General features: G+C 46.7%; 1 protein-coding gene and 1 long non-coding RNA gene across 2 annotated transcripts; one reads left to right on the top strand and one right to left on the bottom strand.

The window, feature by feature from the left end:
* Nucleotides 1–566: 566 nt before the first annotated feature.
* Nucleotides 567–4,390, bottom strand: LOC148044497 (uncharacterized). The gene is made up of 2 exons (XR_015697558.1): nt 3,968–4,390; nt 567–1,211 (listed from the first exon to the last, which is right to left on the bottom strand). It is a non-coding gene; the product is annotated as an uncharacterized LOC148044497 (long non-coding RNA).
* A 211-nt stretch (nt 4,391–4,601) lies between these two features.
* On the top strand, nt 4,602–10,872 carry IRX1 (iroquois homeobox 1). The gene is made up of 4 exons (XM_087721924.1): nt 4,602–5,291; nt 7,852–8,854; nt 9,799–9,871; nt 10,407–10,872. The coding sequence occupies exons 1-4, from the start codon at nt 5,010–5,012 to the stop codon at nt 10,435–10,437; spliced, it is 1,389 nt and encodes a 462-aa protein (XP_087578050.1). The 5' UTR covers nt 4,602–5,009; the 3' UTR covers nt 10,438–10,872.
* Nucleotides 10,873–21,226: the final 10,354 nt, after the last annotated feature.

Here is a 21,226-nt window from a genome sequence, read left to right as displayed (position 1 = left end):
GAGGGCTTTGCAAGTGGTTTGCTCCTTACTCCTTTTCACAGGAAAAGCCCGAGACGTGGGAGGCCAGGGACGGACAGGGAAAACGAGGAATCAGAACAGCTGTACATTCACGAAGTTCAACCGAAGAGGAAGGTGGGAGGGGGGGATGTCAAGGAAAGGAAAGCGAGACCATCTCCGGGCCGAGCGTTCGAGGAGCCGCGGGGAAGGGAGAGGAGCCTTTGGGTTGATTATGATTGCAGGTTGAGCTTTGCTCTCGCTCTCTCTCTCCCCCCCCCCCGGCCTTCCCTCGCCGGCGGTGGGACTTGGGAAGGCTTTCCTGGAGCCGGATTGCCCCCCCCCCCGAGTCCCCCAGGAGGCAGGCGAGCAGCAAAACACGCCGGTGCGTCCCCGTCTGGCTATCTTTGCTCCCCTCCGCCCCAGCAAAAAAATAAATAAATCTCTGTCTCTCTCTCAACGGTTTGCCACTGCCATCTCCAGCCTCACACTACGGCAGCCACGCCGGGTCCCGCTGCTCTTGGAGAGAGGAACAGCCGGCTGCGCTCGGCAGTAGCCGAGGAACCATCTGAGAAGTTCGGAACGTCGGCCTTTATTTGGGTCCTTGTCTTAGAAGACAAGCCGATAAACTCCCTTTCCCCTATTTGTCGCTCCAATTTTTTCCCCCAAGCAGCCCCCAACTGCCCACCTACGGTTAACCCTCATCGACTAAGCAGCTCGTAGGCCTGCATTTGTCACTGCTTTGCAAGAGGACCTCTGCCGAAATCCTGTCGGCTGGAAAACTCCTTGGGTTCGGCCGGGTTTTCCCCAGCACCGTCACCCGCGCCGTGAACAATTAAAAAAACCTGGCTTCCAGTGGTGGATTTCTTAATGTGAAGGAGGCTTTTTGAAAGGGGCCCACTTCGTGTGAAAGCGGGGAACACTTCGGTCCCAGTCCAAAAATTCAGAAGCCGCATTTATTTCGTGAGGAAATGTAAGCTCTGAAATTGGGGTGTGCGTGTGTGCTCCTGAACCGCAGTCCTTAACCAGGGACCAAGCCCCGTTGCCTTCAATGGGAGGCTGTTATTTTCCAACAGTTATGCATAAAATCCACTTCGGCTGGAGGGCGTCTTCAGTCTAGGCGGAAGACACTTTCAATTTTTGTCCCAGCTCACCTGCTCCTTCGCACCCTCATCCAGGCCTTCTTTCTTCCTCCGTCGGTTGATGGGGCGCCTTGTCTTAAAAAATAAATAAAATAAATAAGCGTTTCAACCAATAGATTGGTAGCATCACTTGCAATCCTTTTTAAAGGAGGCTATTCGGAAATTAAATTCTACGAGGGAGGGAGGGAGTGGGAGAGAGAGAGAGAGAGAGAGAGAGAGAGAGAGAGAGAGAGGGAGAGAGAGAGGGAGAGAGAAGGTAGAAAAAGAAACTTTATACAGTGCAGGCTAACTTTGTGTCACAAAACCCACAAAAGAAAAATCCTGAATACGACCCAGAATTCAGAGTGGCGGTGGCCTTTTTCTGACATTCTGCCTATTTCGGGAAGGGATAGGAGAAAGGAGGGGGGTGGGAGGCTTCAGATTTCTTATGGCTAAAGTCCAGACTTCCCCGGCTTTTTCCAAAATCGATTTATGTTGCACTTCTATACCTACTTACCTCGAAGAAAAAGCGCTACTTCGTAAAAGAGATGAGCAGGTTGCAGAGCTGTTCTGCAAAGGTGTATACCCTTCCACGGAGGGCTTCAAAGTCCTATGGAAATCTGTGTCATTGAATTGGGGGGGGGGGGAATACAGTATACTTCTCACCCCAAAGTGTGTGTGTGTGTGGGGGGCTAATCTGGACTCTACTTAAGGGAAGGAGTGGGGAAAGGATGGCAGCAACATGGGGGCAATATCATATAAAGGCCAGTTGAGAACCACGGATAAAACTTGAACGGGGCGGGGGGGGGGGGCTGCAATGTCAGAGAGAGAGAGAAAGAGAAGGAAGAGCAATGGGCCTTAGAACTACAAATGAAACCAAGAACTCAGCATCGGGCGGCTGCACAAACTAGAAGGAATACTTAGAGCTAGGCAAGTAGCAAGCGTCTAACTCTTCTCCCCTTTTTTTGTCTGAGGTTTTGCAAAAAACCCGAATATCTGTTTGCCACCGTTGCCTCTTCTTCCTCCTCTCTCTTCCCTTCCCTTCCCCACTCGTCCTTCCCCTTCACTCGACTGTTACTCGGGAAAAGTTATGGGTGTGTGTGTGAGAGGTGTAACTCTTCCCTTCTTTCACATATCAGCTTCCTTTTTTAACCAGGCCCAGAGATCACTCCCCGCGGTTCCAGTGACGCCTGTCCTGATTTAGGGGGCCACCTAACTTAACGGTTAACCTCTTCCCCAGGGATCATATCGATCTGTAAGAATGATTGAGTGATTTCTGCAGGGGAGGGAGGGAGGGAAGGAGGGAGGGAGGAAGGAAGGAAGGAAGGAAGGAAGGAAGGAAGGAAGGAAGGAAGGAAGGAAGGAAGGAAGTTGTCTTAGGTCTTCTGTTTGACTGGTTCCAAATAATAGTTACAAGTTCCACTGATTTGAGTTAGAAGAACTTCATAGGTGTCTGGATTATGACCCAAATCTCTCCCACCCCGGACTTTGGCAATGGGGAGATGGGGAATGAGTAAGATGCCACCAGACTTCTAAGAAGAAAGCTTGAGCAGAGGAACAAATTAAGGAGTATTAAGCACGAATCCAGTGAAGTCGGTAAATCATTGCTGACTTTTACACAATGCACAACTACAGATTCGTGGTTGGGTGTGTAAGTTCAGTGAAGGTGCATGGTACACACGCTTAAGCCTAGATTTGTTTATTGCATTCCTACTTCCTTATTTAGATACGCACATCCAGATAATTTCAAATTTTTTTTAAAAAAAAAAGCAAGATATGGGGAAGACTTGAGGTCAAGTTCTAATTCAAGTAGGGGAAAAAATAATTTGTCTCTGAAGTAGAAACAGAAGAGAGAGAAAAATGAGCACCTGAAATATGAATTAATCCAAAGAAGCAGGATCACAGTCAACATTCACATATGTCTGTTTCCTGCCTTCTTGTAGTTTAGTGGGCCTAAAAGCGATCTAAGTGACTTTCAGGAATTGTCTACTAGTTGCAAAGAAGTAAACCCGATGGAAGGCTACTTTTGCTTTAGCCGGTGTTGTAAAGGCTGTTACTTCGTGTTTGTAAAACTTGTATAGGTTATACAGCCACGCTGGAAAACTCATCTTTAGCCCAGAAGGCCACGGAGAAGTAATCTGACTTCTGGTGTCCCATGAAGGAAGCTTCCTTGGAGACTACTGAGCCTACTTGTGTGGTGCGCCGTCTACCTTCCGCAGAGCTTGGAAACCCACACGGAACGACCCCCCCACCCCTGGATCGGATTCAGCGAGAATTACTTGTTGTCAAACATTCAGACGGCGCACCGTCTCTTCCCCGGTTTGGAAACGGGGTGGTCTCGCTTCTCTTGACGCTGGTTGGCGGGAATGAGGCATCCCGTGACGAGCTGTCCAGGAGGACGGGCGGAGCCCCTGCGGTCTCTGCTACCTTGCCCAGGAGGTACAAAGGCGCCTTCCACTCCACCCGGGGGGTGGGGGCCAGGAGCTCCGCGGCCTGGCTTTAGGGCCCGAGACCTAGAAGGAGGCAGAAGGATGGAAACCGGAGAGCAGAGAAGCGACGCCAAGGCCGCGCCACGGTCGTACAAAAGGCAACAAATTGTGCACCGCTAGGCGGCAATTTCTGAAAACGAAGAAAACAGTGCGCTCCCCCCCCCCACGCCTGCTTTTTTTTTTTCTTTTGGAGGTTTCAGAAAGTAACAAAAAAGACCCCCTCTCCAAAAACTGGCGGGCTTCCATCTTTACTCCCGTGCAAGAACGCGGGGACCTTTTCAAAGTTTATTTTGCTGCAAAAAAGGCAGATGAGTTTCAAGGGAGAGAAGAGTCTCTTACATTTCTCGGCCGTACAATACTCACTTGTTTAATATTTGCTGGGAAGAGATTTCTGGGAAGAGCAGCTGGGAGGTTTAATTCTGTGTTTGCGGCCACTGCTTCGATTATAGGCTATCCAGTCAGTGGAAAGTTAAACGGCAGCTCCACCCTTCAAAAAAAAAAAGTCTTAACTTCCTCCCTGGCCCATTCGCTTTCAGCCGACTCTGAGCCGAATCGCAAAGAGTCAGTGTAAGCGTAAAGTTGTTTTGTTTTGTTCTGAAGGGGACACACTAAGGCTGGGAAACAGCGAAACCCCAATGTTGGACAGCTGTAAAATCGTGTAGACAGGTTGTCATACAGCAACGGGGGCTTTAAATACGCACGCAAGCACGCACACTCCCCGCACCGCGCAGCAGCTGCGCGCAGGCACGCATACACACACACACACACACGCACGCACGCAAGCACAGACACCAGGGCGAAGTGGTCCTGGCAGGATTGTTTAAACCACGTGCTCCGCGGAGGGGGGGCAGGACGGGGTCGGGTAGGCGGTGCTTGGAGCTCAAGTGGGTGCCAATCAAAGCATCAACTTCAAATTGTATCTGAAAGATCAGCCGAGGACCTTAGGGCAGGCGCATCAGTCGGAGCTCAATTGTTGATCAGATCACATCTAAGGGATTTAGGAGCGCAGACGAGCCGAGATTTGAGGGAAGACGCCCCGCCGAGTTTACCCACACGCACTGCGGCCGCCTCCTCCTCCTCTTCCTCCTCCTCCTCCTCCTCTTTCCACCATCACCTCCTCCTCCTCCTCCTCCTCCCCCTCCTCCCCTCTTCCACATGCAAATTCTCCGATCCGTCTGAGCGGGAGAGACGGGACCGACCGCAGAACCAAAAAGAAAACGAGCTCGGACGGGGCTTCTCTCTGCCTGCCCTGCCTGCCGCCCAAGCCAGTCAGGAGAAGCCGGCCTGGGCTCCCCTCCGCTCTCCGCCTGCTGCCCGCCTCGCTCCGCCGCCGCCGCCGCCGACTCCTGGCTCGCTCTTGCCCCGTCGGCGGTGCGTCCGGTCCCTCCCTGCCCGCGCGCCCGGGATGTCCTTCCCGCAGCTGGGCTACCCGCAGTACCTGAGCGCCAGCCAGGCCGTTTACGGCGGTAGCGACCGCCCGGGGGTGCTGGCCGCCGCCGCCGCCGCCGCAGCAGCCGCCGCCGCCTCGGGCCGTCCAGGAGGTGCTGAGTTGAGCAGCGGCTCCACCGCCGCCGTCACCTCAGTCCTGGGCATGTACGCCGCCGCCGCCGCCGCCGGACCCTACAGCACGGCCAACTACAGCGCCTTCTTACCCTACACTGCAGATCTGACCCTCTTCTCGCAGATGGTGAGTCGGGCCTCGATCGGAGGGCAGGGCGGGGGAGGAGGCGCGACCAGGAGCTCGGGGAAGTTCGCGAGCGGCCCCCAACTCTTTGGGGCGACTTTGAACAAGCGAAGGTCACCCCGTCGTCCGGGCCGTTCGCTTTGGGCCATGCTCCTCCGCTGTCCAGCGGGGCTCCGTCCGGCTCTTTGCTTCCTTGTCCTCCGATCTCGCGGCGGATCGTCGGAGCATCCCCGGGCCAGTTTTCGGCTTTGCCTTGACAGGTCCATCCGAAACGGCAAGGACTCTTTCGATCCGGAGCGCCCTTCTTTGGGCTTCTCCGCCTCGCCGCGGCTGTTGGAACTTGGGGAGAGATTTCCTTGATTTGTGGCCGGGAAAGCGCAGTTAGGATCCGAGAGGCTGTAGCCGCGAGATCGCAGGGCCCCCCTAAACATCTCCGAAGAAAATCGGGCCGGGCTTCCCCCTCTCGTCCCTCTCTCCCTTCCCGCGCCGCTGCCTTTCCCATGCCTTGTCCTAAATTTCATAAAATTACTCTCGCTTTTCATTGGAAAGGAAAGAATTGACTTGTAGTGTTAATTCGAGTCTTCATTTAACCACGGTTACAAATCTCCCTGTTCAAGATGGCACATTTAGGGCGATATATCTAGAATTTAACTTAAATCAAATTAGCTGCTTATTGTCCTTGCTCTTTGATTGTTTGTATGTGGACATTTTTAGGTTGTTTTCAAAAGAAACGGACTTTCTCTTTTAGGTTTATGGTTTCACAGTTTTGTGATCCGCACTTAAATGCTAACGGATATGAAACAATTATATGTATAAGCTTGCCGTTTATTTTTATTTTTTAATCCGTTATCAGGTTTGTGGTGTCTAAGGATTATTTAAATTGAGCAGAAAGAAGTAAATATATGTAATAAGATAATGTCATACTTTACTTTGACTGAAAAAAATGAACTACGTTTTTTTGTAAAAATAATAAGATCCTTTTAAAAGCATCTTTATTCAACTGTATACAGCAGGCAGCGGCTGAAAAAGACTATCTTTTTTCACTTACTGTCCACCAGTAAATGATAAGTAGAAGCAGTAATGATTTTCAAGTGGCTACTTCAAAAGAATTCCCAACGGGGGAATACAGAATTTATCATTTCGACAACCAGAACAAAAATAGCTCCGTGAGATAAGGGGATATAGTGAGTCAGCTCTAATAGAGTTATTATTAAAAAATTACATTTTGCTTTTTCATATACTGTATGTCTGCATTTTCTTTCCACAACCGCTTTTGCAAACCTGCTTCGGGGGGGGGGGTGGAATCAATGTCTTTGCAAAGGAATCTTTGCCTTTTCCACTTGGATGGTTTATAAACATTTTTAAAAGCTTGATCTTCTATTTAAAACACACACAGAGACATACAGAGAGGGGGGGAGGGAGGGAGGAGGAGGAGAACTTTGACACTGATAGGAAGCAAAGGGGAATAAAAAGTCTTGTTTCTTTTGGGGGGGTACACTTGATTCCTAGAAACCAGAGCCTAGGCTTGAACAGGTCCCTCCCCCTCAGAAGCTTGAGGAATAGTCATAAAACAATGTGTGTTCCTGTGTACTTGTTTAAATGTGCAATTGGTTGTAATAATGAGGCCTAATGAGGTTGTTGGAAGATAAAATGTTATATACCAAAGGCTTGATGGACTAATTTGATTTCCCTGCTTTACTGCTGATAATATATTGATTGAAAATAAATCACTTTCACTAAAGACGTTCAAAGTTGGGGGTGGGGGAAAATGTTTTGTTCCACGTAGATGAAATAATTTCTGAGAAATAACTGTATGAATGTAGAAAGGGAATCCCTCTGCAGGCACTATTTTTATGCTGCTAAAAGCATGAAGTGTCTGAAATGGAGGGACAAAGACATCCTATTGTAAGCCAAAATCTTATATCCAATTTCCTGTGAGTAAGGCCCTTGAACTCTGGAAATTACTTGTGAGTAGGCATGCCGTATCGTACCGCTAAGCCCCTACGAGAGAGATTTATGCACTTGCTTAATTTTTCCCTCTGCCAAAATTAGCGTGACTTCCGCGTGTTTAACTCTGGCGGGATTGATTTGTGCCTTATCATGGTCCTTCTGGGGTAGACCAAAAGGGAGATTCAGCGCAACTCCATTCTCTTCCCTATCTCTCTTTAAACGGCTGCCAGGGCTGAGCAAGAATCTTCCATGGCCGTCTGTTGCACTGGGCATGCCCCAGCAGCCTAGGACGATGCCCTGATATTATCTTTCTCGATGTGGGTCGACGTTCTTTTCAGGATGTCTGCTTATTTTTAATAGCACAATAAATATTGTTTCCTGAATCTGGTTTTCAAAAATAAATAAATAAAAAGATGCTGGTGGGATTTGATGGAGACTGAAGGGAGGGAGGGAGCGAGCGGGAGGGATGGGATACATTTCCCATTCTTTTAATCTGAAAGAAAAAATAATTTGGAAAAGCTTTGCTGAAGAGACTGGGAAGAGCTTGTGGAAAGGAAATGATTGAATAACTTCCTCATTCTCTCCCTTCCCTGCTTCTCTGAATGTCTTCCAGGGTTCCCAGTATGAACTGAAGGACAATCCTGGAGTTCACCCTGCTACCTTTGCTGCTCACACCACTCCTGGTTATTATCCTTATGGGCAATTCCAGTATGGGGACCCAGGAAGGCCTAAGAATGCCACCCGAGAGAGCACCAGCACCTTAAAAGCCTGGCTGAATGAGCACCGCAAGAACCCCTACCCAACCAAGGGTGAGAAGATCATGCTGGCCATCATCACCAAGATGACCCTCACGCAGGTCTCCACCTGGTTCGCCAACGCCAGGAGGAGGCTGAAGAAGGAGAACAAGGTGACCTGGGGATCCCGGAGCAAAGACCAAGACGATGGCAATCTCTTCGGAAGCGACAATGAGGGGGACCCTGAGAAGAACGAAGACGATGAAGAGATTGACCTGGAGAGTATTGACATTGACAAAATTGACGAGAACGACGGCGAGCAGAGTAACGAGGAAGAGGAAGAGAAAGTTGAGCTCTTGAGGCAAAGGAGAGAAGACGTCCATTTGGAGAAAAATAAGATCTTACCAATACCGGGCTCTGAAGGACTTAAACCCAAGGAACCCTTGTCGTTGGGCAAGGAGGCCTCAGACAACCCTACTAGGATCTTGAGTCCCAGCAGACAAAACCCCCTGCAAGGCCCAATGCACAACAAGCCCAAGATCTGGTCTTTGGCAGAGACTGCAACCAGTCCAGATGGGGCCCTCAGCAAGCCAGCTCCTCCTTCACCTCCTGCCCAGGTGAACCACACTTCCCCCCAGCTCCAGCATCCGGCTTTCCTCCCCAGCCATGGACTTTACACCTGCCAGATCGGCAAGTTTCACAACTGGACAAATGGGGCGTTTCTCACCCAAAGCTCCTTGTTGAATGTGAGGTCCTTTTTGGGAGTTAGCCACCACCAAGCTGCCCATCACAACCATCACCTTCAAGCCCAACAGCAGCCTTCAGTGTTAACGGCACTCAGCACTGACAAGCCTTCTGAGAGGACCAGCCCCAAACACATAGGTAATGTTTGAAACAAGCAGATAAAAAGGCTTCTTGCAAGTGGATGGGTGTAAACCTTCCAAGGTAGCCCAGACCAGGAAACCAAAACCAAGAATACTAATACTACCTTAATTATAAGTTTACAATACCCACCCTCTCCCCTGCCTTTATGTCCCAGAGAACTGGAGAGTGACAATTTTGAGCAGCTCTTTCCCACCCAATTCCAGATTTCTCTTTTCAGACTGTGCTTCAGATTGAAACCGTTCCTTCTGTCTCTCAAGGTTATTTTGACAGCCCATTACACTTGGGGACAAGTCCCACTAACTGGTATGCTGTAATTTTTGGTCTCTCCCCCATGGTCGTTATTGAATAGAGTCATAACTAGTGGATTGTCCTATGACAGGGAAGCTGCCATGCGCAGTCCAAGTGGATTTTCTTTTCTTTTTTTAAAGGGCTAAGAAAACTGTGATAGTCCAAATTATTCTGCATTAATGGGATTATTAAGTCTTTTCACTTCTGAAAAACATGAAGTGTGCATAAAACATATTGAGCTGGCTTTGGAGGGGGGAAATTGCGAGACCTGTCAAAAACCAAAACTTTCCATTGCTTTTTACTGATAAAAGTGTTAGCTTAATAAAAGAAAAAAATGCATCTCATTGTAGAATTGCAAAAAATAAGGCAATGCTATTCTGTTCTCACAGCTGATGGGGAAGTGTGATGCAGTACATTTTGGTTAAAGTCACTGGAAATTTCCTGGTAGACCCAAAACTTGAATTGGGTTTCTAGATTCATATATTAGTCATTCATACAATGGGTGAGATGGTAGAATAAGAGTGTTCATTGTGTACATTATTTATCTTTGGCTCTGTATGCCCATGTAAGTAAGTTTTGCTAAAGTTCTTTTCTTCTTTCTTTCTTTCTTTCTTTCTTTCTTTCTTTCTTTCTTTCTTTCTTTTCTTCTGCAGAAAGAGAAAATGTAGCAAGAACCGACTCTCCGCCTCAGCAGTTAAAATCTCCCTTTCAGCCTGTCCGGGACAAGTGAGTTCTTGTTCAGTGAAATTTACTTAAAGGAAAGAAAGTGCTTGGATAATACAGACTAATCCAAGCACACCCTCATTATCATAAATCAAAGTAACAATCAAGCAATTCAGTAAAGCTTTTCAAAGTGGTATAAACTTACAAACTATATACTTTCGCCTGGAAGTTGTGCATCTGTGTGTGTGTGTGTGTGTGTGTGTGTTTAAAAAGTGACTTCCCCCACCACCAATGTCACATTAAATTTCTAGTGTGTGTGTGTTTGTGTGTGTTTAAAAAGTGACTTCCCCCACCACCAATGTCACATTAAATTTCTAGTGTGTGTTTGTGTGTGTTTAAAAAGTGACTTCCCCCACCACCAATGTCACATTAAATTTCTAGTGTGTGTGTGTGTGTGTGTGTGTGTGTGTGTGTGAGAGAGAGAGAGAGAGAGAGAGAGAGAGAGCATCCTTTTTTTTAAAAAAAAAATGTAGTCTGTTCCCTAATGCAGATGGGCGAGAAATAGCTGATAGATGGTTCTGTCTTTTCTTCCCAACAGCTCTTTGATTCAGCAAGAGGGAACATCGTGAATTTTAACAACTCTCCCTTCTGCTTGATTAAATGTTTTTTTTTTGGGGGGGGTTGTTTTGTTTTTATTTTTTTGTTTTTTGTTTTATTTTTTGATGGAAAAGGAAATTTCACAGACTGGTCTAAAGGACAAAACAAAAAATGGAAACGATTTAAATGACTCCCACCAATCTCTTTTTGCAATAAGGTAGTACCGATTCATTAAAAAAAAAATCCAGCTCTTTAACTGGACTCATCCGGGTTTCCATTATTCCATTTTAAGAAAGTGTAATTCTAACTTTGATTGGGTAAATTGTTTTTTTTTTTTTTTTTGCTAAAGGTTTCTCATGTGATTGTGTTATTCTGTATATAAAGTGGTTTCAAATTGTAAATAGCGCCACAGCAAAAACCTGTCTAAATCATATATTTTTGCCTAATAAACAAAAATGAAATTATGACTTTGCCTTCCATAAGTGACTTTTGGTTTTGCATATGGAAAACTCAAGGATTTGATTGTTTTCCATCCAATATTAGTAGGACTTTAAACACTAATCTGTTTAGTTGATAGATTAATCGACTAAAGCTTGGGTGACTAATTAGGAATATATCAGAACTGGCACACTTTAAGTAATTAGCCATGTGGCTAAAAAAAAAAATAAACAAAGGAAAAGGTTTCCCCCCCTCTTCTAAAAAATTTGCGCCTAATTTTTAGCTATTTTTAAATTTCCAAATGTACTTCAAAATTATATTGGTTTTGGAATATTAGTAGTATGCAAGTTGAATTGATTAAGTGTAATCAATAAGTAATTATTGTACTGCCTAGTCTACTCAGACGTAAATCCTATTGCACTAAATTTGAATGTCACCCTCAGGTGCTATATTTAGAACTGCAATCCTGGGTTAAAATGGCAGTTGATGGATAAATTATTTAAACGCTACATGGTCAACATTAAATACTTATGACAATTTCCACAGCAAATGGCACCTCAGAGTAACTCACGTGTGTATTTTTTTCATGATTGTGGGCTTTCCCACTTAAATCAAAATTATGCTTTATTTGAGGGGGTGCATATGGCCCTTGTTTGGAAACAACCTGCTTTTTTTGTGCTAGATAAATTAATTCTTCCTTGATAGGAGGAAAAACTGCTGTATAATTCTTTTCTAATCCAAGCACCAGGTTCAATACAGAGGCCTCTGTACTCTGTATTAAGTGGCTCTAAATGTTGAGTTGACTCCAGAACTAGTTTACTCCAAGGTTGGGCAGTGAGGTAGGAAAACTAGAAGGCAGAGAAAATAAAACTGGGGTGTTAAGATTAAGTTTTGAGGTGGAGAAGAGTCTTTGGAAGTCTCCCTCCCCACTCTTGTGGAATTTTAGCTTGCAATCTTTGTAGCAAAAGAAAAAAGGAACTGTAAATCATTGGCCTTCTTAACAAGGAAAAGGAATGAGGCAAGTTCCCCCAAACTTTGCTAATCTCCCAAAAAGATTAGCCCTTGGAAAAGGTGCAATATTTTTTTTCCAGAGGCTCCAAACCTCTCCACTGACTCTCCCTCTCTCTCTCTCCAGAGCCCCCTCCCCACCCCCCAGTTTCCTAAATGAGAATGCTAAATGAGCATTGAGGTGCTAATCAGATACCAGATGGTTGTTGACGGTGGAAAATGGAAAGAAGCAGCTGGGAAAGTCATTAAAAAATCATGCTGGAGACAGCCTATCCGAACTGTGCCATCCTCGGAGCAGGACTTGTCGGAAACCAGAACGAGATTTGAAATCAAATATTAATAAATCCCCCATCAAGGGTGACAATATTGATCTGCGTTTTCTTCCGTTTCCCCCCCTCGCATGCGAGAGCACTGCGTGCAAAAAGAGAGAGAGGGAGAGAGAGAGAAAGGTTTTCCTCCCTTTGAGAAAATTCGTTGGCGCTTTGTTGGATTCCTTCTTTCCTTCCATCCTTCCCTTTAGCAAGAGAGAAAAAAAGGGGGGGTGGATGGGTGGGAGGGAGGGAAGGAAGGAAGCATGGATGGGTCTTTGTAGCGGGAGAAACGAAATGCGCGGTAGGCTTTTTCCTCTGCTGTTCGGGATTTGCACCTTAGGAGGCCGGCTGGAGATCGGGAGCGAACGCGCGTCCTTAAGAACCAGGCGAAGTTTAACTTCCCGTAGCCGTAATTTGTCAGAAATTGAACTTCAAATAGCCCTATTTCCAAGGTAGTCTAACCGCAAGCGAGCACTTTACTTAGGAAGTCGGGCTTCTGAATAAGGTGTGTGGGTGCAGCAGGTTTACCCACGCCACAAGGACTAAGCTTTCTTGGGTGTAAGAGCCCTTGCACTTCCTAGTAAACTGGCTCGGAAGCGCAGCCTGTGGTGTGCTTGAAGCAGGGTACGGTCGTGGCATTAATTTCTCCAGATAGTTAAGGGCAGGAAGTCTGCTAAACACAAGTTCCTCTGCTCCTGAATTGCAGGCAGCTGTTTTTGTCAAAGAAAGAGAGAAAGAGCAAGGGAGAGATGCGTGCAGCGTCCAGAGTTCACGTTAAACAGAAGGGCAATCCCCACAGTTTGTCTTTTTCCGTACGCCCGTCCATCCTTTTCTCTCATATTTCTAAATTTCGTTTCTCTCTCTCTCTCTCTCTCTCTCTTACTCTCCCTCTCTCTCTTAAAATCTCTCTCTCTCGCTCGCTCTTAAAATCTCTCTCTCTCTCCCCCCCCCCTCTCTCTCTCTTAAAATCTCTAGCAATTGAAGGCTTTGAAGTACGAGTGTTACGAAAGAACGCGGGGGAGAAATAACTATTTCTAGAACACAAGAAACAGGGAGTTGGCCCCGAGAAAATTCCCACTCCGCCCGGGAATCTAGCGAAGAATCTGCCTGCTTGCCTGCCTGCTAGGCTGGGTCTCCCCCCTTTCGCTCAGCAAGTGAGATTCGCTCTCCTCCAGCGCGAGCAACTCTTTCGCTTAACGACTAGCGTCTCAAATCGGACATTGCTCACTCCCCGAAGAAAGCAGTCCGAGCAGCGGGGATCTTGGGCCCCCGCTGCGAAGCCGTAGATAGAAAAAAGGGGATAGTAGTTTGCTGCTCCGCTGGGTGAAAGCAAAAGTGCATTCCGGGCAAGAGCTTTGGGCGCGCGCAAGAGCGCGCGCTCCTTTCTCCTAAGTGCTCGAGACTCGGGACATGAAGGGAGCTCTTAGCAAAGCTCGCAGCGCCCTCTTTAGGCCCGAAGCGGAATCATTTTCTTCCCCTAGGTCCTGGGAAAATAAGGAAAAGGAAACCCGCTCGAGGTCTTCCCTGGCTCTAATTTAAACGTTGCGTCGCGTTATTAAACGTTCCTCGCCCTGCCCAGCAGCCTCCAAGAGACCCAGATCTGCAGAGGAAAACTTTGGCCCTCTTTCGTGCTGTCGACCCCGGGGGAAGACCCGCTCGCGTCTCTTTTTTGTATTAAACGTGGGAAAGGGTTCCTCGGGCTTCACTCAATTCAAACTTCAGCCTTGAAATACAGGCAAGTCAACAGCAGTTTCTTTTAGCCCCCCCCCTCCCGTTCAGGCTGAGCTTGTGCTGAACGGAACGGCCTGCCATGCAAAAGGGGGACGTTTTTAAAACGTTTTCCATTGGTTTCAAAGGCGAAGGGGGCGAGGTAGTTTGATCCTTTGTAGGATTCCTTAGAAGTAAACCCCACCGAGTTCAGGGAGGCTGCCTTCTCCGCCCCTGTTCAAAAGCCCCCGTTTCGCAAGTTCTGAAGTGCATCGATCTGAGGGTTAGAAGGTCTATCCTACGTTACCTCAAGAGTCATTCCGATTACTCTGCAAGGTTATGATAAGGTCGGAAACGGGGTGATGGGAGTGGTTGAAACTACAGTTAGTATACCGTATATGGAGAGTAGCAGAAGATCAAGCGGTGACCTTATGGTGGGGGGAGGACTCTTCTATTGGAAAATAGTACAGAGACCCTGGGGTTTTCGAATGTAGGAGATGCAAAACTATGGGGTTTTTTTAAAAAAAAAGTTATAAAAATCATCCCTGGAGGAAAAGGGGCGTAGCCGAAGCTGTGCTTGTCATTACCCTCCGTCGTCTTTTCTCAGGCGCTGTTACAGTCTCAGTTATTCCAGTGGAAACGATTTAAGCGCCTGCGTAAAGGTCTCCTTAATCTCGGGATTCCCAGCGCTTGCGCGTTATGGCTACCCCCCCCCCCCCAGCAATTGAATCCCTCCCTGGCAGGACAACAACTTCCGAATTTTGCGGCTCCGTTTGCGGCTCCATTTGTAGCTGGCTGGACAACCACGCCGCGAAACGCGAGAACCGCGGCCTGCGCGGGAAGTCCAGCGGCCTCGTCCGCGGCGCTCTTGCAGGATTCTCTCGGCCCCCGTGCAGAGTTCACGGCTCTGTCGGGGAACCGTCCCGGCCTTCCACTAACACTAGGGCAGGGAAGGAGTCCGGCTGCTGCCTTCCCCTAACGCTTCCTACTCCTGAAATCGGGCGGCAGCGCAAAACCCTGGATGGTTTGTTAACAAGAGTTGCAGCCTTCCTGCTCTCCCGCTTGCTGCCGGCAGAAGTTCTCGGGTTCTTTTTGAGTTGCTCTTTTCTTTCAAAAGCCAGCTGGGAAAAAAAAGGAAGAGCAAATGCGGCCCGGCCGGGTAGTAGCAAAAACGGGTCTGTAGCGTCCTCTACCGCGGGGAACGCCAGACCCGAGTCCCGCACCCAGAAGTCTCTCCCGGGGCACGGCAGAGCTCCCTCTCCCTGACAGAGGGCTCCTTAAAAGAAGTGAGCCCGGCCAGGAGAGCCAGCTGATGGGGAAGGCCCTGCCTGGAGAGAGAACCTGGTAACTTGGCCTCCTGTAGGGTTGTTGGGTCTCTCCTTCCATTCCGGGAAAGGGGGGTGGGTGAGAGATGGTCCTGGACATCTGGAGATGCTGAGGGTTTGGGAAGGTTGGTGCAGAACAACGCGGCGCTCTTAAGAGTCCTTTTGACTCGAAGTCAAAGCTGCCGCCGACGTTACTTAGGGACGTGGCTCACAGAGGGGCTGCCGGGGAGGGTACGCAACAACCGAATCTTAAACCTGCGGCAGAGTTACGCGGAAATACTATTTGGGGATTTAATTGCCTCGTCACCAGCGAATGTGGGTAGCGGGAAGTCTTAGCGCTTCGATCTCGCTTGCAACGCCTTGTAGAAAACCCCAGGCAAGGAAGCTGAGCAAACCTCAACGGCCCCTTTCCTCTTGCCATCATTAAACCCTCATTCCGGCGCGCCCCAGGAATGCTAGACTACATATCCCATGCGTCGCGGACACCGGGGCTTTGCTGAGTGGGAAGTGCCCGTCCCACTCAGTCTGACATGTAAACTGTTGAAAGGAAAGCCGGCCCGACAAAAGACGAGAGAAAGGTTGGAAAGCTGGAAGATGGGAAGAGGCAACCCGAAGCGTCCAGAACCGGCAAGCAGGCCTTGAGGCGCTCAATGAAACGGATCTGCTCCCTTACTATTCCCCGTTTCCTTTGAATTGAACTTTTATGCGCTCGATCTTTCCCAGCGAAAGCCATTTATTTTATTTTTTGTCGGTTAGAAAAGAGCGGCGCGCTTCATCCTTGCTTTCCAGAAAAGGAGGGCGCTTCCACCACCCACCCACCCACCCCGGTTCGGCCTCTATTCGCGACGTTTTGATTTGCGGGACAGCTGCTGCCTTTCGTTGACTTATGGTTCAAGGAGAAGGGGAGGGAGATGGCCGGCTACCTCGGACAAGAGCCTTTGCCATCCGCCCGGAATCGCTCTCTTCCCCTTTGGCCCTTAAAAGAGTCCCAAACCTTCTCCTGCCTTTGCCCCGGGTGGGAGTGTGGATTTGAGACGAATCAAGCCTGGGAAATTCGAGCCTCTGCTTGTTGCGAATGGAGTCCCATTTTAAGTCCCGCGATCTTACTCCCCCGGACAAATGATCTAGTATTTTTTTTTTTTTAGCTCGGAGAACCAGTCGGATCTCTGTGTGAGTGACTGTCAAGAGAATCTGTATTTGCTTTATTTTTTCCTATGGCGCGCCGGTCCATTGGCTCCCAAGCACATTTATCTCTCCCCAGTGCCAGGCAATATGGAGAATTCATATGCACGTCTCTCTTTTAGTGGGCTGACACTGATTAATGTAATATGCACCCCCCCTGGCTCCAGAAACAGATCCGGCCTATGAATCATGCGCTATAAAGTTTCAATCGTCCTTGTTGGATGAGAGACTGCTACAAAGACAGTGGGGAAAGGAGGGGGGGGCACGGAGAGGGAAGAGAAGAGAGAAAGAGAAATGGGCCTTGTTCTTCCAGGCTTCCATTTTTAAAAAGAAGAGGTTTCCCCCCTTTGGAGGAAATCTTATTCACCAACTCTACAGGTTTCTGCCCACTCTGTAGAAAGGGGAAAAAAAGACCATCTGTTTATCTTAAAATCCACCAGCTTTTGGATTTCCAGCAAATGTCTCTCCGAAGTTCGTCTCTTGTCCCAATTCCTGCAATTAAGATATGCTGCATTTGAATATGGAGGCTCCATAATGATGTATCTGTGATGACTAATGGATCATGAGAGTTCTCTGCTCCCACAGTTTTAAGGTTAAGGTAAAGATGGAGGGGGGCAGAGAACCACAGACAGGATGCTAATGTTGGATGTAAGTTACCAAGATTTGTTGTGTGAATATTTTTTCCTTGTCCCCATTGAAGTTCATTGTGTAACTCCTTCATCCACTCCTGGGTCCCACCATGATACTGTAGAATCATAGGGTAGGAAAGATGCTTGGAAGTCTTCTAGGCCAGTGTTTTTCAACCTTGGCAACTTGAAGATGTCCGGGCTTCAACTCCCAGAATTCCCCAGCCAGCGAATGCTGGCTGGGGAATTCTGGGAGTTGAAGTCCGGACATCTTCAAGTTGCCAAGGTTGAAAAACACTGTTCTAGGCCAACCTCTTGCCCAGTGCAGAAATCATCATACCATTCTGGACAAATGCTGTCCAGTCATTTGTCTCCATAAACAGCCTTCGGAGTTGATTTAGGTGAGTGTGGTGTCTCCAAAGTGAGTTTGGAGCCGCAGAAAGTGAAGCTGAACATTATAACCAGTTCATCACTCCGGCACTTGGGAGAAAGGACTGTATGTTTCTCCCTTATTACCTTTTTCTGTACACAGAAATAAATTTACAAATTTGAATATTTGGAGGAATTTCAGAACTCACGTCCAGTTCCATAAAAACAAACAAACGTGTATTCCAGTTCCCTGTCCAGCAAATCATATGGGGCTTTTTAAAACCAAATAGCAGTCTCTCTCTCTTAAGGTTTACAGCTTGTTAGTCAAGATAAAAAAAAACCTTGCAACTCTCCAGTATTAGCTGGGCTCCAACTCCCATGAATCCTAGCTAATGTTGCTATTTATTCATTTGATTTGATGCCACCTGACTCCCAACCAGCTCTGTCATATAAGAATTGTTCTTGTACAACCACAGATTGCTCCCAAGAGGTTGATCTTATGAGTAGTTGAGATAAAGCAAAAGGCTGGTACTATACAGTTGATTCTGTTGTTCTTTCTTCCCTACTCTGTATGTTTAATTACCTCTCCCATAATGTTGCCAGTGATCAGTGGGAACTGTGGGGGTTATGGTATAAGGCATATGGTATAAGGCAGTGGTGGGTTTCAAAATTTGTTCGAACCTACTCTGTGGGTGTGGCCTCCTTTGTGGGAGTGGCTTGCTGCCCATGTGACCAGATGGGAGTGGCTTGCCGCCCATGTGACTGGATGGGAGTGGCTTGCTGCCCATGTGACCAGATATGAAGATGCCGACGACACTTGTCAGAACCACCTTAAATTACCTCACACACAGCACTGGCAGGCATAAGAATATGATGTAAACTCATAACCAGTGGTGGGTTTCAAAAATTGTTCGAACCTACTCTGTGGGTGAGGCCTCCTTTGTGGGAGTGGCTTGCCACTCATGTGACTGGATGGGAGTGGCTTGCCACCCATGTGACCGGATATGAAGATGCTGACGACACTTGTCACAACCACCTTAAATTACCTCACACACAGCACTGGCATGCATAAGAATATGATGTAAACTTCTTTTTTAAAAGGCATCTTTGGTTTGCGTTAAAACAACTTCAACACACGCAATGTTCTGATTGCACCACAAACGCAGTAGCCATCCTTACCGTTCACAGAGGCACTGAGTTTTATAAATATGAGCATGATAGTGTAGAATAATCATATCCAAGGACCAGTGGTGGGTTTCAAAATTTTTTGGAGCCTCTTCTGTAGGTGTGGCCTGCTTTCCGGGTCCACTGGTGGAACCTCTTCTAACCAGTTCGGTAGATTTGACGAACCGGTTCTACCGAATAGGTGCGAATTGGTAGGAACCCACCTCTGGTATAAGGTGATTTAGGTTCTGACTTTTATGTCAAAAGCCTCCCAAATGCATCCACTTCCAGAGCAAGAGAATCTTTCTCTTGCTAAAGGCTACTTGTCCTCATCCCAGCCATACTAAGCTTAACTCCCCCACCCCAGTATTATCTTAGTTCACATGCATTTTGAGATTACAGGTCCTTGTGGAGTGACCATGGTTGGGATTGGCAACTCAGTCAATAAGTGAAACCAGAACTTTGCTTACGATCTTACCAGCTTTCGTTCGCTTTATAGAGCTGCAAAGATTGTCAATGCAAGGATCGGTTGCAAAGTTACTTTTTCCCTACCTTTGTGACTACCAGCCGTCACTAAACGAGGCCATGGCTAATTGAGAATTATTTATGATGTATATAAAAGCCTGCAGGATCAGACCTCTCCTGATTTTTGGTCTTGGAGGGTGTAGATTCTTTTTGCGTCCCAGAAAGCTGAACTTGGTGATCATCCCTTCCTCAGAAAGAGTGCTATAAATAACCAACATTTATTACATGCTTAATTTTTATTACATGTCTATTTGTTGTGCACTTTAGGATTTATTTATTTATTTATTTATTTATTTATTTATTTATTTATTTATTTATTTATTTATTAGACTTATATACCGCTTCATAGGGCTTTCAGCCCTCTCTAAGTGGTTTACAGATTTTTTAGCAAATTGAGTCAGCAACTTGCCCCCACAGTCTGGGTCCTCATTTCAGCCACCTCGGAAGGATGGAAGGCTGAGTCGACCTTGAGCCGGTGAGATTTGAACCGCTGAACTGCAGATCACAGTCAGCTGAAGTGGCCTGCAGTACTGCACCCTAACCACTGCGCCACCTCGATGCAGGAAGTTTCCCTTTTCCAATGCCAACAGAGACAGTTTTGGCACTTGGGAAGGGGTACTGCTCATGGTTGCCTACAGAAGGATATGTCTGTGTTTGGAAAAAAAAATGTCAAGTTGGTGACTGAATCTTCTCCTCTTTTTCTAAATGCATCACTCATAGAAAGCTTCAGCTACTCCTTTGATTTATTGAACACCGTCAGTTGTCCACACTTTGTTATCTCAGATGATCTAGAGTGAAGAGGAACCTTTATTATAAGGGACAGAAAGTGACAGAAAAAGGCAAATAAATGATGTGAGCCGATAGGAAATAGCTACTAACAGTGGTTGACTGTTTTCAGGCAATTAGAGTATGGTTTTCCCAGAATGCCCTTCAATGACACAATTTCCAGAATGTACTGGAAAACCAAAAGATATTAAAAAGAACAACAACCCTGGGCTTGAAAACAAATGAGAAAAATGTGAGTTGAACAAATGAGTAACAAATGGAATGCGGTTTAAATTTAATGAGTAACAAAATGGGTAGGTTCTCTAATAAAAGAATCAGGACACAGAGGAGACATTCTTACATGGCTCTTGTCTTTAACGTACAAATTTCAACATGAAGTTGCAGTTCTCATATGAAGAACATGCAACTCCGAATTACCGAATTAGGTAGTTCTTTCCATAGTCAGAGTAGTGGGAGAGTCAGAAACAAGAATTAAAGGATTCTTCCCGATACCATGTTTTTTATGCATCGAGATAAAAATGTGTGTGTGTATGTGCGTATATGTGTGTTTGATTGATTTGATTTTGATTTTATTTTATTATATTTATATGCTGCCCTTTTCCCCCGAAGGGGACTCAGGGCGGCTCACAATTCAAATCAGGGAAGGGGGGTACAGACAGAAAATAAAAGACAAAACATAACAATACATAATTTAAATTATGTATAATTTAACATAATTTTGGAGGGAGAGATAGATGGAAGTCCACATTTTTCTGTCCTCTGCCTCCAAACTCAAGCCTTGAAAAGGTTCTACCACAAAACCGCGGATGACAAAATCGTGGTCGACGAAAGCGCGTATGTGACATCATCACAGCGCGACGAAAAAGATCGAAAAAGATCGAAAAATGTAAAAATAAAGCTAAAACCTTCCCCTAACCCCCCCAAACCTAACCCTAAACCTAACCCTTAAGCTAACCCTAAACCTAACCCTAAACCTAACCCTTAACGTAACGAAAAACCTAACGCTAACCCTTAACCTAACGCTAAACGTAACGCTAACGCTCTAACCCTAACCCTAACCCTTAACCTAACCCTTACCTTTATGTGAATCGGCTTGCTGTAATTTAATTTTTATTTCAATTTTTTGATCTTTTTCGTCGCATTGTGATGACGTCACATACGCGATTTCGTCGACCGCGCTTTTGTGGAACGCGCTTTTGACGGGTCACGCCTTGAAAAAGGCATGGAAGCTTCCTGCAATTAGTAGAAGAGAATTCACAGAATTTTTCCAAAGTCTGATAACATTATCAAGTAAGTTTGCATTCGATTGCAATCAGGTTGTATCAGTTTATTAGATTTCTTTTCACTTACATATAATGTTTTGTACATATATGATAGCTT

This window comes from Thamnophis sirtalis, unplaced genomic scaffold (assembly GCF_051295495.1).
Source record: "Thamnophis sirtalis isolate CommonGarterSnake01/CBP01778 unplaced genomic scaffold, rThaSir2_p1.2 scaffold_8, whole genome shotgun sequence".
Taxonomy (NCBI): domain Eukaryota; kingdom Metazoa; phylum Chordata; class Lepidosauria; order Squamata; family Natricidae; genus Thamnophis; species Thamnophis sirtalis.
The sequence above is the reverse complement of the archived record's forward strand: the minus strand, read 5'-3'. Positions and strand labels throughout refer to the sequence as shown.

Bases quoted from the DNA above. Each gene is read 5' to 3' on its own strand.
- IRX1 (XM_087721924.1), top strand. From the start codon at position 5,010: ATGTCCTTCCCGCAGCTGGGCTACCCGCAGTACCTGAGCGCCAGCCAG. The intron at 8,855-9,798 runs GTAATGTTTGAA...TTTCTTCTGCAG, and splicing joins GACCAGCCCCAAACACATAG to AAAGAGAAAATGTAGCAAGA. The intron at 9,872-10,406 runs GTGAGTTCTTGT...TCTTCCCAACAG, and splicing joins TTTCAGCCTGTCCGGGACAA to CTCTTTGATTCAGCAAGAGG.